The following is a 17,182-nucleotide window of genomic DNA, read 5'->3' as shown; positions in this document are numbered from 1 at the left end:
ATGAGAAGAGTATATTCACTTTTTTGTAGATTATTTTTAGGGCTTAACACAAAAGGTTTTCCTTTTCCATAGTTATTTCCGTATAAACTTCAAATGGCGTGTGCACAGCCAAATTTCTTCCAAATCGCTTCAAATTATGGGAGAACGATTTATATCATAATTTACATCGTTTAAGCATAGGGGAGCAGAAACTTCAAAATTTGTATCAGTCTAAAGTGGGTACAGGAATGATCAACTTCTCCCCGCTGATCAACTACATCCCGAATTACGGTACTGAAATTCTTTTAGATTCAAAGATTGATATAGAATAGATTTTTATACAAAACGGTGTATTTTTCACTATGGCAACGACGGGCGATATGGCCAAAACCGGTGCTTCTACCCTACGACTTAATAAAAACATTGTAGCACCACATATATCAATTTACTTCCACAGTTTTCACTATTTTGCTAAGTAATTGAAGGTTTTGGAGTGAAATAATTTGCAAATTTCAATTAATTCCAAGTTAATTGGGTAAATTAGCTACGTCCCCATTCTTCGTCTGGGAATTCTATCAGTGTGGTGCATATGTTATTCATTAGTAAGTTACAGGTAACTGTGCGACAAAGACGCAATTCTGGCTATATTCAAATTAGCCATTCGAACACGAAGCAGTCATGTATAGTTGGAGCTGCCCTCATCGACCATGTCCGCTGCTCGTGTTGACTGTTTGCCAAACTCCCGGAGTTTCTCGATCTTGGGACATTTCCGGGACCCATTCGCCTTCCAGAAGCTTCTGGATCGCTGTATCGGTTTCATCCATTGGGACACGGAGTCCGCATTCACCTGGGTCAAGATACTTCTGCTGGTCTTCACCGGGACGTACTACACGCTGTCCTGTCTGTGTCTCACCCGGATCGATCCGGCTGAAGTACCACTGGACCACTTCTTCGGAATGTGGTTCCTGGTTGGTGGTGGGTGTTCTTGCTTCTCCCAGTGGTACGTCCTGGCCATCGAACGGCGTCACCTTGCCAAGGTCATCGGTTTTCTTACGAATCTACAGCAAAACGGAATCGATCATCCAACGAGAGTTCGTCAACGATCACGTATTGTGCTTTACTCCATCGTTCACTGGACCACGAATGTCAGCCAAACCGCAGTATGGGCCGTTACCTTGCTCTTCACAAGCTCTATCGCTCACGCCACAAGCAACTCATACTTGTAGATGTTGGCTTACACCTTCTTTCCGTTGGAGATCATGCTCATTGGAATGACCGCCAACGTATCGCAGATCAATACCTTCACCACACTGTTGGTGTTTGCGGTGGAGTTCGAGATACTAGGGGAAGACTTCCGTCAGGCGTTGGACAAGTGGAACGTGGTTGACATGAAGACCTGCGTTCGACGGCACCAGAAGTTGCTGGAGATGGTGATGCTGTTTCGGGATAAGCTCAAACTGTACCTTCTGCTGTCACTGCAGATCTACTTCTTTTCGATCACGTTTTGCTGCGTAATGCTGGTAATCCAACTGAAGACCGGAGACAATCAGATGTTCTACACGCTGATCAATCTTACAACCGCACTGCTATGTTTGCTACTGTTCGGACTGTTCTGCGACTATTTGGATCTGAAGGTGAGTTTTTGAAGGGCTACTGTATGACGTTATTGCTGCAGGACTTACATTTCAGGTGGCCGAAATAAGCGACCAAGTTTTCGACTCAAAATGGTCGGAGCGAATCTCACGGGATCGATCGATGAAGAGAAACCTGCTGATGATTCTGATGCGGTCTCAGAAGAAGATCAAGTTTACCTGTGGCGATATTTACGCCATGTCGATCGTTACCTGCATGAACGTGATCAACATGTGCTACTCGGCATTCACGCTGCTGATGAACATGGTTCAGGATTAAACCATCGAATGTGTTAAATGCGTGCTTGTTGAGAATAAAAATAGCCATCAAAACTTTAACCGCCAGATGGTTTACATAGTTATTCTACATCCCTGGGTAGATTTAAAAAAATCGTTAGTCGAAATTTTGAGTAATGCCCTTTTGAAGGCATAATCGTAAACATCGTTGATTTTTAATGAATTAACGGAATATTGCAACACCGGAAGCTATTTTAGAATGTTTCCAAATACAAACGATCATTCAATATTATGAAGAATTATCCTAATTACCTGCTTTTTTATATGGGCTCAAGGGCTATGATGCATTACGGATCGGAATTCATTTTGTATTTACTGGTTTTATGATCACAACATGTGAGGCCCAAATTGCCGTATATTCGTGCTTGTCGCACGACATACGAATGCAAAACATGTCAGTTGGTAAAAAATTATCTCAGTTGATAACTTTCAAAGTACTCATAAGAACTCTAATCTGAGATGTAGGCTCTGTCACAGTTAGGATGTAGCGCGAGAAAGAAGTAGAATAAGGAGATCTTAAATTCATTTCTTTTATTTAGTTAACATCTACACAGATAACACAGAATCAACAATTTCACGCCACAATACTCGGTTCGTGGCCGCATCTCTCCATCCTCGGTTCTGCCCCACGCTCGCCAAATCGATACGCACTTGATCTGCCCACCTAGCTCGCTGCGCTCCACGCCTTCTTGTACCAACTGGATCCGAAGCGAACACCATCTTTGCAGGATTGCTGTCCGGCATTCTTGCAACATGCCCTGCCCATCGTATCCTTCCAGCTTTGGCCTCCTTCTAGATACTGGGTTCGCCGTAGAGTTGGGCGAGCTCGTGGTTCATCATTCGCCGCCAAACACCGTTCTCCTGCACACCGCCGGAGATCGTCCTAAGCACCCGACGTTCGAAGACTCCAAGTGCTTGCAGGTCCTCCTCGAGCATCGTCCACGTTTCATGCCCGTAGAGGACTACCGGTTTTATGAGCGTTTTGTACATGGTAGATTTGGTGCGGGCGTGAATTTTTTTGACCGCAGCTTCTTCTGGAGGCCATAGTAGATCCGACTTCCACTGATGATGCGCCTCCGTATTTCACGGCTAACGTTATTGTCAGCCGTCAGCAAGGATCCAAGGTAGACGAACTCGTCAACCACCTCGAAAGAATCCCCATCTATCGTAACACTGCTACCTAGGCGAGCCCTGTCGCGCTCGGCCCCACAAGCTAGCATGGTTGGTAAATGGCTGCACATGGCGTACCATTGGTACCTCGCGTACCTGAAGGAATAAAATAGACCTCTCTGTGCGGTCCTTAGCCTCTTGCCCAGCAACTCCTATCCCTACCTCCTCGCGGTACTGGCCGGGGTACGAGTAACCTTAGGAAAGATCGGGTAACCAACCCCCGGTGGGAACTTTGGTCGTATGCTGACAGGGAAGGGGGGGTTTGCTTTTGCTTTTGCTTCTGCAAACCTTGAGCGTCTGTGCTCCATGTTAGGAGCGGCTCACAACAGCGTCTGTTCCCCATGTCAGTGGCGGCTGATCATCGTCCGAGTGCCAGAGAAGGATTCTAAGCTAAACTGTGCACTATGGTCCTCCGAAAATTTAGGGGGAATAATCCTCCGGAAATCTAGGGGGTTGGTGTCAGGCCCTGCAAGCCAGTCGTAAAAAAATCAAGCAACGAATAATCAACGAGAGAATACGAGATCTTAAGTTCATTCGTTTCAAATAATGAATTAAGATCCTTTTCATGAAATTTTTCTTTTTTTATTTTGAATCGAAAGGCCATGAGTGCGACACTTTAATCTCATAAGTACTTAAATCTGTTTTCGTAACTAATTACCATTCATGATATATGGCGTATTATAACAGTGGTTCCCAACCTTCTTAAAGCCGCCCCCCTCCTTCGATATTCTTGAAACATCTCGAGTACCACTTAACATTTACATTCATGGAAACAGATGTTATGAAAATTAAGAAGTTATCTATATCAAACTCAATCGGGGCAATGCAACTTGTACGCGACGCAACCCACTGCGTTCAGTACCGCCCCGACAAATTCGCTATCATCTAGCGATTCCTAAAACATTCGCTGACACCTAACTGACACCTCGTACCTTGCATACGTAAACCTATGTTTGACAAAACGACAGAAAGTTAGAAGACGAACACGTGAAAAGTTATTTCCATTGTTAAAATCCACTAAAATTTCTATTTTGTATCCTAAACTTATAAAATCGTAAGTAAAATGAATTGTTAAAACCTAAAGCCTGTCCACGATAAATTTCGGACACGGATGGCGGGTGTACCACAAAAAGTTCGAGAATTTTACAGAAAGAAGGATTAACATCCTTGTCAACTGTTTATTTTGTAGATATAACTCTTTTATTCTGAAATAAACAATTGTTTTTGTTGAATTATGAGTTACTTTTTTTTGCTGCCATTATTTGGGTGTCCGAAATTTAACGTGGACAGGCTTTATTGTGAACTAAAATAATTGAAAATCTACAGCACAACACAAAACATTGACAAATAAGCAGTTACAAACGACGGACAGTACACGAAGAAAATTAAAACTGTGAGTAACATAAAATTCTATTAAAATCATGCAATAATAAAGTGTTTTGTTGTAGCTTTAAGCTTACTCTGCTAAACAACGAATTTGTCTGGAGAGGTTTTCGAAACGTCCAATAGTCCGTCCCGTAACAATCTTAAAGAGTTTTAGACTCAACCATCCGGCTGATTGAATGGTAATTACCATCACAGGAACAGCGATATATGTCGAGCGACGCAGCTGCCGAAAGGTGTTGTACACTCTGTGAGCAGCCAACCCACAGCGGTCAGATGATCGAGTGTGTGAAATGCCACAATCGGTACCACAATTCGTGTGCCGGTGGTGAGGATGGTACGTCGGCTACGTCTAGCCCATACTACTGCGATCTGTGTAGGCCCAGAGACCCCACGCCGTCCGTCTCAATCTCCTCGGCTGCCTCTACCACAGCTAGCGCATGGGAGGCGAGGTTGCAGTTACAAATGCAACAGCTCGCGGAGGAAAAACTTCTTCAGGAGAGATTGATGGCCGAACGGGAAAAGGCAGAAAGGGAAATGTTACGGCTCGAACGAGAAAGGAACGAGAAGGCGATCGCCGACAAGATCGAGTTAGAGAAAGTGTTCATCACGCGTAAGTACGATTTGCTGCTTGCGCAAGTGGACGAGGGGGACGACAACAGGAGTGTGTGCAGTAGGCGAAGCAGTCTGAAAAGCGCCCAGAGAGTGCGCATATGGATTGATAACCAGCAGGTGACCCTGAATACCAAATCTGGGGAATGCATCTCCACTGGATTCACATCACAGCAGAGCAGTTCAGCAAACCAGTGAGACGGTACAGCAGTGCACAACCTAAACCCCTTTGAGCCACCGAAAACGATCGCAGCGAATGATATCAACGTACCCGAAAATCAAGCCGTCGCCGCCACAGTAACGAGCGGGTGGATGGATATGATTTCACCGTTCTCTAGCATGAATCTCGGACCAACCACGAGCGCCCCGGCACTGCTTCCAACGTGTCAGTCTACTCCCTTCGTGGCACCTACAACAACACATCCACAGGCTATCAATCAACACAATCGCACCTACTCGGTGCGGATCGACCCCGCCAACACAGCACTGGAAGTTGAACCAAGTTTGTATGTAGGTTCGGCTCCAATAAGTACACCGCGGAGACAAGTTAGAATAGCCGATACAAATGTAGGTAGTCCCGAGCAGAAGCGAAGTTCTGACCATCAAATCAAGATATTGATTTGATTGACATAAGAGATAAAAGATCTGAAGATAATATCTAAAATTTATTCCTGGAACTTCTAAGCCATATCAAAATTTGCTGTTTGCAGATCAAATGAATAGCTCGCTGATATTGGTTAGATCTTACAAAAGCTAAATATGATATGCTAATGATATTCTAGGAGTAAATTTTAGATATCATTTTCAGATCTTTTATCTCTTATATCTATCAAGTTAATATCACTTTTAGATGTCCATATCAAAATTAGCTATTGCTGAGCTTTTTTCACCTGCTCGGGGTTGGGCACGTGGAGATGTATTCTCACCTAGCACATCCATTTCAAACCGAAACAGGCAATTTTACGATGCTAACGTAGCAGTTAGCGTCTCTTCCCTAGTAGGCGACACTGGGTCAAATCAGTTTAGGGCCATGAGAGATATCGTAACAATTCCATCCGTTACACAAACGAATCAAAATCCAATTAGAACTGTGCACTCTAGCAGTGCCGCAATGCTTAGTGTCTCGAGTTATCAGGACCCAATATTCTCCCTCTCAATGGGTTCCTCCGCTCCCCAGTTTCCTCCCCTGTCAAACGTTCAATCGCTCGCGAGTAATGTGGCCGGTCCGAGTTCGGCAAGAGCTAGTCATGCTATCGGTGTTCCAACAGCAGTGAATCCCGGTGTTAGTGACAGAACAGTGTATTCTTCTCAATTTCGGAGCGACTGTTTCAACAGTGGTGCGATCTCGGTTCCCGGGATCAACTCTAGGGTGGACCACCTACGGCATCCTACACATCTTGCTCCATGGCCGTGTAGTTCCGGCGTCCAGAATAGAACTACGGACAACCCGTTCCGGTGGTAAGAGTCCACCAAACGGGGTAACCCCAATTCAAGGTGTGATGCGAAAAACCGTGCTGAGGAATGAATGGTCGAAGGGGTGAAAAAGATGTTCGGCCATTAACGGAGCCTGTGGGGCACCTGGGCACCCCTCACAGTATTTGTCCCTTACCGCGTTAATGCAGGGCTCTGGCGTGGTTGACCTCTTTTCCCGTGCTACTCGTGGGATCCAAAATGAGTACAAATTCAAACAACAATCAGATTAGTAGTGGTAGTGCAGGTAGTAGCAGTAGTAGGGAAGCGAACCCCTTCGCAAGAAGTGGGCTAGCTAGATCTCCGTTGAGGAGAGTAGAAGCAGGAGGAGGCAGCAGTGCACGTAGTGCCAGTGCTGGAACCCATATTTCATCCCCGGCTAACGCATCGGGTGAAGTTATGGATGGAGCGTGGTTGATGAGGGCCATCAATAAAAGTAGAGATGGGCTCTCTGCGATGGAAGTGGCTGCACAGCAGCTCGACTCCATAATTGACTTTGCGTCCTCGAAGTCTAACATCAGCAAGGACCTCAAGCAGGCCTTGCTTAGACTTCGTAAGTCAATGTTGGCGGCCAAGCAGAACCATGCTGAACCCATGGTGACTGTGGCTGCGGCAGAACCCGTGGAACTGAAGGTGCCGAAGTCTACCCAGACGGAACCCTTCGTTTTCGCGGGCAGCCCCAAAAGCGTGGAAGCGAATGCTTACAGCAAGCAATCGCAGAAGCGCGCGAGGCAGCCGTCAGGGGAGGAGCTACCCGGCGGCGCTCGTAAGGCCAGGCGGATACTGACCCCGAAAACCGGCAGAAGTGCCGGAAAATCGGACCCCAGCCAGGCGTCCCGGAAAGCCGAGAAGGGTGGGCCCGAAAAGGCTGGCCCCTCACGGAGTGATGGGAACAGGGGGTTGCGACCTTTGAGAGGTCCTCCATCACCACAGGTCAGGGCGGAGCAGGGGGGGGGACGCCCCCTGGACAACCGTAGTGAGGAAGAAGAAGAAGAAGAAACAGGAGAAACAGGAGCGCAGGGATACCAGACCTAAGAAAGGTAGGAGGGTAGGTGCCAAGCGCGAAAAGGGTGATGCGATCATCATCAAGACGGAAGAGTCCAAGTACTCGGAAGTCCTGAAGGCGATGCGCAGTGACGCGAAGCTTGCGGATCTAGGAGCCGACGTACGCAGTGTCAGACGCACTCGTACAGGTGAAATGATCCTCGAGCTTAAGCGCGACAAGGAGCGCAAGGGCGCCGCCTACAAAAGTTTGGCGGAAGAGGTCCTTGGCGCTGGTGTTGAAGTGAGGGCTCTGACGCAGTCAATGACTCTGAAGGTGATGAACCTTGACGAGATCACTAACGCAGAAGAGCTCGTCACGGCACTGCGGCAACAGTGCGAAGTGCAGGTGCCCACCACCGCCGTTCAGCTACGGAAAGGTCCGGCAGGTACTCAGGTGGCCTTAGTACACCTACCTGTGGCAGACGCAAATAAGTCCGCTAAGGTAGGTAAGATCAAGGTTGGTTGGTCAGTATGTTCACTGAACATACATGAGCAACCAGTGATCTGCTTTAGGTGCAGGGAACCTGGACACAAGTCCTGGGGCTGTAAAGGCCCTGATAGGACTAAGTTGTGCAGGCGTTGTGGTGAGGAAGGTCATAAGGCACTAGGCTGCAAGAACCCTCCCAAGTGCTTGATTTGTTCCGGCAAGTCCGTGAACAACAATCACCCAACGGGAGGCTCAAGGTGCCCGACCTTCAAACGAGCCATCAACGAAAAATCACAGTGCAGGTAACGCAGCTGAACCTGAACCACTGTGACGCAGCTCAGCAACTGCTGTACCAGTCAGTTGCTGAGTGGGGGACGGACATCGCCATCATATCGGACCCATACCGAGTACCCGCCGGCAACGGCAACTGGGTCGTGGATGGATCCGGAAAAATGGCGGCGATATGGACAACGGGTAAATACCCTGTCCAGCAGTTGGTGTCTACTACCTACGAGGGCTTCGTGATCGCCAAAGTAAACGGGGTCCTCTTCTGTAGCTGCTATGCGCCTCCGAGTTGGTCGACCGAGCGGTTCACGCAGATGCTGGACTGTATGACGACCGCGCTGACAGGGCGAAGGCCAGTTGTAATAGCGGGTGACTTCAATGCCTGGGCCGTGGAATGGGGAAGCCGTAACACGAACCAGCGAGGTCAAATCCTGCTAGAGGCACTGGCCGTGCTAGATGTCGATCTGGCTAATGTTGGTGCCAAAAGTACCTTCAGCCGTAACGGAGCGGAGTCGATTATCGACGTTACTTTTTGTAGTCCTGGCCTAACGAGTAGTTCGAACTGGAGGGTAGACGATGCCTACACTCACAGCGACCACCTGGCGGTTCGCTACAGTATCGACTACAACAACAGCAGGCAGCGGGTTGAGGAAGCGGCTAGGTCAAGGCCAAGCCCTCGTAGGTGGAAGACATCGTACTTCAATGATGAAGTACTTAGGGAGGCGCTCCGCCGTGAGCGTAACCTACTCGGCCTAAGCGGGGACGAACTGGTAGCGGTGCTTACGCGTGCATGTGATGCGACCATGCCTAGAAAAGTCCACCCTAGGAATGGGAGACCACCGACATACTGGTGGACTCAAGCTATTGCGAACCTGCGCCGTGCCTGCCTACGGGCCAGGAGACGGATGCAGCGAGCACGTACCGAGCAGGAGCGTGAAGAACGACGGGCGGTGTTCACCGCTGCCAAAGTCGCGCTGAAGTCTGAGATAAGGGCAAGCAAAAAGGCCTGCTTCGAGGGACTCTGTCAGAGTGCCAACGCGAACCCGTGGGGTGATGCCTACAGGATCGTAATGGCGAAGACAAGAGGTGCAATTGCTCCTACGGAGCAGTCTCCACAGATGCTGGAGGGGATCATCGAGGGGCTCTTCCCGCGCCACAACCCTAGCCCATGGCCTCCTTTTGTAGGACAGCCGGGGATTGGGGCTGGTGATGAGGATAGAGTAACTGATGAGGAACTTGTAGGGATTGCAAAATCCCTAAGCATGGGGAAGGCACCAGGTCCGGACGGAGTTCCAAACCTGGCCCTCAAAGTCGCAATCCTGGAGGCTCCCGGTATGTTCAGATCTGCTATGCAGATATGCCTGGACGAGGGAGTATTTCCAGATGCGTGGAAGAGGCAGAGCCTGGTACTATTGCCAAAGGCGGGGAAACCACCCGGTGACCCGTCGGCGTATAGACCAATATGCTTGATTGACACGGTGGGGAAAGTGCTCGAGAAGATCATCCTCAACAGACTGTCGAGGTACACCGAGGGTGTAAATGGTCTCTCAGGCAACCAGTTCGGCTTCCGGAAAGGGAGGTCCACTGTAGACGCTATTCTGACGGTTAAGAAAACCGCTGAGATAGCACTCCAGCGTAAGAGGAGGGGTATTCGCTACTGCGCAGTAGTGACTCTGGATGTAAGGAATGCATTTAATAGTGCCAGCTGGGCGGCTATTGCTGATGCGCTCCTGCGTCTGGGGATACCCGAGTACCTGTACAAGATTCTCGGAAGTTACTTCCAGAATCGGGTATTAGTCTATGACACAGAGGTGGGTCGGAAGTGCTTTCACATAACCTCAGGAGTCCCGCAAGGTTCCATCCTGGGTCCGGTGTTATGGAATGTCATGTACGACGAGGTGTTGAGATTAAAATTCCCGGCGGGTGTGGTCATCGTTGGCTTTGCCGACGATATTACGCTGGAGGTCTACGGTGAATCGATCGAAGAAGTGGAATTGACTGCAGCCCACTCGATCGCAATTGTGGAGGAGTGGATGAGCTCCAGGAAACTGGAATTGGCTCACCACAAAACGGAGGCTGTTGTTGTCAACAACCGAAAGTCGGTGCAGCAAGCGGTGATCAGTGTAGGCGACTGCACAATCACTTCGAAGCGCTCCGTCAAACACTTGGGGGTGATGATCGACGACAAGCTTACCTTCGGTAGCCATGTCGATTATGCCTGCAAGAGAGCCTCCACAGCTATTGTGGCACTGTCCCGGATGATGTCCAATAGCTCTGCGGTGTACGCCAGCAAGCGTAAGCTTCTGGCCAGTTGCGCCTCGTCCATACTGAGGTATGGTGGCCCGGCTTGGGGCACGGCTTTGAGTACCGATAGCTACCGTAGCAAGCTAGAGAGTACTTATAGGCTAATGTGCCTGAGGGTTGCGAGCGCGTACCGTACCGTGTCACACGATGCACTTTGTGTCATCACCGGTATGATGCCTATTGGTATCCTTATCATGGAAGACATAGAGTGCTTCGAAATGCGCGGCACAAGAGGCATACGCAGGACTGCCAGACTGGCCTCCATGGTCAAATGGCAGCGTGCGTGGGACAGTTCCACCAAGGGAGTGTGGACTCACAGGTTGATTCCGAGGTTAGATATCTGGGTCAATAGGCGCCATGGGGAACTAACATTCCACCTAACACAGGTCCTTTCGGGTCATGGATGCTTTAGACAATATCTACACCGTTTCGGTCATGCGGGTTCTCCCGAATGTCCAGTTTGTGCAGGTTTAGAGGAAACGGCGGAACACGTTTTGTTCGTGTGCCCGCGTTTCCGCACAATGCGTGACCGCATGTTTGCCACATGCGGTCGGGACACGACTCCGGACAATTTGGTCCAGAGGATGTGTGAAGACGAGTTTGGCTGGAATGCCGTTTCATCGGCTATCACCCACATCGTCTCGGAACTGCAAAGGAGGTGGCGAGTGGACTCGAGGAGTGGCTAGTGCAGACGCTAAACAACAGGTGGTCCAAGGGTTCGCAGTCGGCTACGTAGGTCATACCGGTGCCCTACGGTCGAAATCGACCCTTACAGCGATTAAGTGGCCGCGGGGAGAACATCCTGGTAGCGCTGCTGTCGTGGCGCCGGCCTACTGGGTGGATACGAGCCTCTGGTTGTTCGGGGCAGGTGGAGGCCCCTTCGTCAGCAATCCCAGCTGGTGCTAGCTGATAGGGCCTGAGCCTTCAGTAGGTCAAATTGCGAAGCCCGCAGTATCAGTTCTTGATACCTGCGGTGCAGCTGGGCGCGGGCGAAGGGTTTGGCGGCAATGGAAATGGTTTAGTGGGTCGGGGGTGTAGTCCTGTTTACTGCTTGTACGTAGTAAATGGTCCCCAACCCCACACTCCCGGACCTCGGTCCGGAGTCTGTTGAGCAGATTATCCCCCCATTGCTTAGAAGGAAAAAAAAAAAAAAAAAAAAAAAAAAAAAAAAAAAAAAAAAAAAAAAAAAAAAAAAAAAAACATCTTGCTCCAGTGGTTAGTTCAGCATCAGTGCATCCTGCGGGGATGAACGCACCATCAGGAGTTTTCCCATCCGCTGGTAACTCCACACCGATGCACAGCTACTTCAATCCACCATTTTAACAGAGAGAAATCATTGGTGCTGCACATCCTGTATCGTCATCAAGTTTCGACGCTCAACTACTCAACGCTCCTACCGCTCAGCAACTGGCAGCCCGCCACGTTGTCCCGAAAGAACTTCCGGCCTTTTCGGGAAATCCTGCAGAATGGCCATTATTTTGGAGCAGTTATGAAACGTCAACGAGAATCTGTGGGTACAGTGATTCGGAGAACTTCATGAGGCTTCAACGTTGCTTGAAGGGAGAAGCGAGGAAGGCGGTCAGCTGTTTCTTGCTTCATCCGCTGAACGTTCCGGAGATCCTGCGCACGCTTAGCACTCTATACGGACGACCAGAGGCCATCATTGGGACATTGCTAGCAGAGGTACGAGCAACACCGGCACCGCGATCCGATAGGTTGGAAAGCATTATCAATTTCGGATTAGCAGTGCGGAATCTCTGTGCTCACCTGATTGCGACTGGCCAAGAGTTGCACTTAGGAAACCCAATGTTAACCAACGAGCTGGTCGACAAACTTCCAGCAAACATCAAGCTAGACTGGGCGTTGTACACGCAGCGGGTGGCGAGAGCAGATTTACGAGCTTTTTCGGACTATATGAACGTCATCGTCGATGCAGCGAGTCGAGTAACGCCGGTTATGGAGAAATCGAAGGGGAGAGCCGTTATCAACGCGCATTCTTCGGAAAGCTACGCCAGTAAGAGCCATGGAGAATACAAGTCCACGATGATGAAAACGGAGTGCGATAAACCATCAGTGGGGGCTAGCGACAAGCCCTGTATGGTTTGCAAGATAAGCGGACACAAGCCACATCGTTCAAATCCAAAACGCTGGAGAATCGGTGGAAGATTGTACAGGAACTTCACCTTTGCAGAAGATGTCTCTACCCACACGGAAAGTGGCCCTGCAAGGCGTCAGTGTGCGGCGCAGGAGGTTGTCAGCAACGGCACCATAAGCTACTTCATCCCGTCAACCCGAAGCAAGAGCAAGATTGTGCTCCATCTTCAAGCGCTGTAACAGGAGTGGTTACTGTTCATCAACATCTCCACAACAAAGTTTTGTTCCGAATTATACCGGTCATGCTACACGCCAATGGCAGGTCTGTCCAAACATTTGCCTTCCTTGATGGAGGGTCAGACTCAACATTAGTCGAGAAATCACTAATTGAACAACTCGGCGTGGAAGGACCTGTATCTCCGTTGTGCATGCAATGGACGAATGGAGTGAAACGAACCGAAGAAGATTCCAGGAAAGTTCAGCTCATCATTTCCGGAGTAGGACAAAGCAAGCAGTTTCAGTTGAAAGGCGTGCAAACAGTGGAGAGTCTTGACCTACCAAAACAATCGGTCCATTTCAAGGAATTGGAAAGTCGTTTTGCTCATCTGCGTGGATTACCCGTTAGGAGTTACAGCGATGGAGTTCCCGGTATTCTAATCGGGCTGGATAACACTAAAGTAAAGACTTCCCTGAAGCAACGAGAAGGAAAGGCAAACGAACCTGTAGCCACCAAAACCAGGCTAGGATGGGTCGTGTTTGGCCGATCAGGAACCATGGAGCCAGATCCATCGCATCGAGTACTCCACGTGTGCACCCGTTCCCACGACGACGATCTCAACGAGCTGGTAAAGCAGTTATTCACGACGGAAAGCGTAGGAGTATCTGCATCGACCCTAACGGAGTCGGAGGACGATCGACGAGCACGAGAAATACTTGAGGCGACGACGATTCGGACTCCCTCTGGAAGATACCAAACGGGACTGCTCTGGAAGTTGGACGAAGTCAAATTTCCGAACAGTCGGCCAATGGCTGAGCGGCGTCTCCAATGCCTCGAACACCGTCTCTCAAAGTCACCCGATCTTTACGAAAAAGTAAGGCAGCAGATGTCTGAATATCAGGTGAAAGGTTACGCGCATCAAGCTACACCAAGGAAGCTGGAAGAATCGGATCCTAAACGCGTGTGGTGCCTACCACTAGGCATCGTTGTAAACCCTCGGAAGCTCGATAAACTACGTGTCGTGTGGGATGCGGCCGCCGCCGTACAAGGAGTCTCGTTCAATTCGGTACTTCTGAAAGGACCGGATATGCTTGTGCCGTTACAAACTGTACTTTCGCGTTATCGACAGAAGGAGATAGCCGTCAGCGCCGATATTATGGAAATGTTCCGTCAGGTGCAGATAAGACCGAAAGACCGACAAGCCCAGAGGTTCCTATGGCGGGACAGTCCAGCGGAAGCTACGAAGGTTTTCGTGATGGAAGTGGCAATCTTTGGTTCAACTTGCTCGCCGTGTTCCACGCAGTATGCGAAGAATATCAACGCCGACGAAAGTTCCCGAGAGCAGCGGTCGCCATCAAAGATAACACCTACGTCGATGACTATCTCGATAGCGTCGACACTGTCGACGAAGCGGTTCAACTGGCTTTAGATGTGAAAACCGTGCACGAACGAGGAGGGTTCCAGATACGGCATTGGATGTCGAACTCCCCAGAAGTATTAGGGCGTATCGGAGAACAGAGCACTCAAGCGGTTAAAAGTTTCGTGATGGACAAAGACAGTCAGCAAGAACGTATTCTGGGAATGGTCTGTTTGCCTAACGAGGACATGTTCTCCTACACGACAACTTTCTGAAGCGATTTGGAGCGCCTCTTCGACGTAGCTGTTGTTCCTACTAAACGAGAAGTTTTGAGGCTAGTGATGAGCCTGTTTGACCCTCTGGGACTCATTGCATCGTTTGTGGTAGAAGGAAAGGTCATCATTCAGGAAATTTGGAGAGCGAATGTTGGCTGGGACGAACGAATTCCTGCCGAAATGCTTCCTCGATGGCAACAGTAGTTGGAGGTGTTACGATTGCTGGACAAAGTAAGGATACCACGGTGTTACTTCCCGGGATACAGCAAGGAAGCATACGAATCTCTGGAGCTACATATCTTTGTCGACGCTAGCGAGAGCGCTTTCGCGGCTGTCGCCTACTTCAGGATCGTTGACAAAGGGGAGGTTCGATGCAGCTTGGTGGGAGCGAAGACCAAAGTAGCACCGTTAAAACTGCTCTCTATTCCTCACTTGGAGCTTCAAGCGGCAACGATTAGGACGCGGCTAATGAAGACCATCGTGGACAACCATACCATTCCAGTGAAGCGCAGAGTAATGTGGAGCGATTCCAGGACTGTGCTCGCATGGCTCCGTTCCGATCAAAGGCGATATCGTCAGTTCGTGGCATTCCGTGTTACGGAGATACTGGAGGAAACAAGCATAGCTGACTGGAGATGGGTGCCATCGAAACAGAATGTGGCGGATGAGGCCACGAAATGGGGTAAAAGTCCCAACTACTTGGAGAGCTGCAGGTGGTTCAACGGTCCTGCATTCTTAAACGAGGACGAGAGTCAGTGGCCCAAGGAGGAAACCACATCGGAGCAGTGTACGACCGAAGAGCTGAGGAGTGTACATGTTCATGTGCAGACCTTGGCTGAACCTGTAATTCAGTTCCAACGATTTTCGAAATGAGAGAGACTTGTCAGAGCTGTTGCTTACGTGCGCCGTTTCTACAACAATTGCTTATGGAAAAGGGCCGGCTCTGCGAGAAAAGGGGATACGCTCTCCAGTGAGGAGCTGAATCTTGCCGAGTACTCGGTCTGGAAGATGGTGCAGGCGGAAGTGTTTCAGGAGGAGTTTGCGCTTCTACAAAAAAATCGAATCGTTCCCGAGAGTCAACAGAAGCCTGTGGAGAAAAGCAGCAAAATCTACAAGCTATCACCGTTTCTGGGCGAAGGAGATATCATCCGGAAGAACAGCCGGATTTCAGCGTCACCGCATGTTTCATACGAGACGAAGTTTCCGGTTATCGTGCCCAAAGACCACCATGCAACGCACCTTCTGGTAAACTGGTACCACCGGAAATATGGCCACGCAAATGGAGAAACGGTCGTCAATGAAATGCGACAAAGATACCATATCCCGAAGCTTAGGGTCGTCGTAAGGAAGACTACGAAATTCTGCGTTTGGTGCTCTGTATACCGAGTTGTACCCCAGGTACCAAAAATGGGTCCACTGCCATTGGCGCGGCTTACGCCCTACGTGAGAGCGTTCACCTTCGTAGGACTGGACTATTTCGGACCACTGAATGTTCGCGTGGGACGGGCAAGCGTCAAACGATGGGTAGCTCTGTTTACCTGCCTGACTACCAGGGCAGTACATTTGGAGATAGCTGCTTCGTTATCAACGGACTCGTGCAAACAGGCTATCCGGAGATTCATCGCACGAAGAGGAGCTCCACAGGAGGTTTATTCGGACCAGGGGACGAACTTCCAGGGAGTCAGCAGTGAACTGTCGAAACAAATACGATCAATCAATGCAACACTGGCTTCCACCTTTACCAACTACAGGACCCAGTGGAAGTTCAATCCATCGTACGCTCCTCACATGGGGGGTGTATGGGAGCGACTAGTTGGCTCCGTTAAGAGACGACTGAGTTGTCTGCTGACAGACAGAAATCCCGACGATGAAGCTTTGTCTACAGTTCTTGCAGAAGTCGAATCCCTGGTGAACTCACGCCCACTGACCTACCTACCCTTGGAGAGCGAAGAGCACGAAGCCTTAACACCCAACCACTTTCTGCTCCTGAGCTCCAGTGGGGTGGTCCAACCAACTACGAAGCCTACGGATGAATCAGCGGCCCTTCGTTCCAGCTGGAATGCTATCCAGGTTATGCTGGACAACTTCTGGAGACGCTGGCTCAAGGAGTATCTCCTGATCATGTCACCTCAATCGAAATGGTTCGGAGAGTTGCGGAACGTTCAAGTGGGAGATTTGGTGATGATAGCCAGCGAAAAGGAGAGAAACAGCTGGACGCGAGGACGAATCCAGCGAGTTTATCCAGGAAAGGACGGACGAGTTAGGCGAGTAGACGTGCAGACTACGATGGGAGTTCACCAACGCCCGGTATCCAAGTTGGCTATACTGAACGTCACTGGAGATCCTGGTATAGCTGAAGATTCTGACAGCAATACGGGGAGGGGTATGTACGCGACGCAACCCACTGCGTTCAGTACCGCCCCGACAAATTCGCTATCATCTAGCGATTCCTAAAACATTCGCTGACACCTAACTGACACCTCGTACCTTGCATACGTAAACCTATGTTTGACAAAACGACAGAAAGTTAGAAGACGAACACGTGAAAAGTTATTTCCATTGTTAAAATCCACTAAAATTTCTATTTTGTATCCTAAACTTATAAAATCGTAAGTAAAATGAATTGTTAAAACCTAT

The 17,182-nt window shown here is 49.4% G+C and overlaps 2 protein-coding genes across 2 annotated transcripts in view; one reads left to right on the top strand and one right to left on the bottom strand.

Annotated features, from left to right (window-relative positions):
• LOC5577938 overlaps positions 1-17,182 on the bottom strand; it is a 474,522-nt gene that overhangs the window by 181,870 nt on the left and 275,470 nt on the right. The window lies entirely within an intron of this gene.
• On the top strand, positions 641-1,885 carry LOC5577942. Its single transcript, XM_001663564.2, has 2 exons — positions 641-1,613; positions 1,669-1,885. Exon 1 carries the CDS (start codon positions 687-689, stop codon positions 1,203-1,205), a length of 519 nt encoding a protein of 172 aa, XP_001663614.2. The 5' UTR covers positions 641-686; the 3' UTR covers positions 1,206-1,613; positions 1,669-1,885.

Source organism: Aedes aegypti, chromosome 1, assembly GCF_002204515.2.
Source record: "Aedes aegypti strain LVP_AGWG chromosome 1, AaegL5.0 Primary Assembly, whole genome shotgun sequence".
NCBI lineage: Eukaryota > Metazoa > Arthropoda > Insecta > Diptera > Culicidae > Aedes > Aedes aegypti.
Note: the sequence above shows the minus strand (reverse complement) of the source record. Positions and strands in the feature narration are given on the sequence as shown.

Excerpts from the sequence above, each read along its gene's own strand:
- LOC5577942 (XM_001663564.2), top strand. The coding sequence starts at position 687 with ATGTCCGCTGCTCGTGTTGACTGTTTGCCAAACTCCCGGAGTTTCTCG.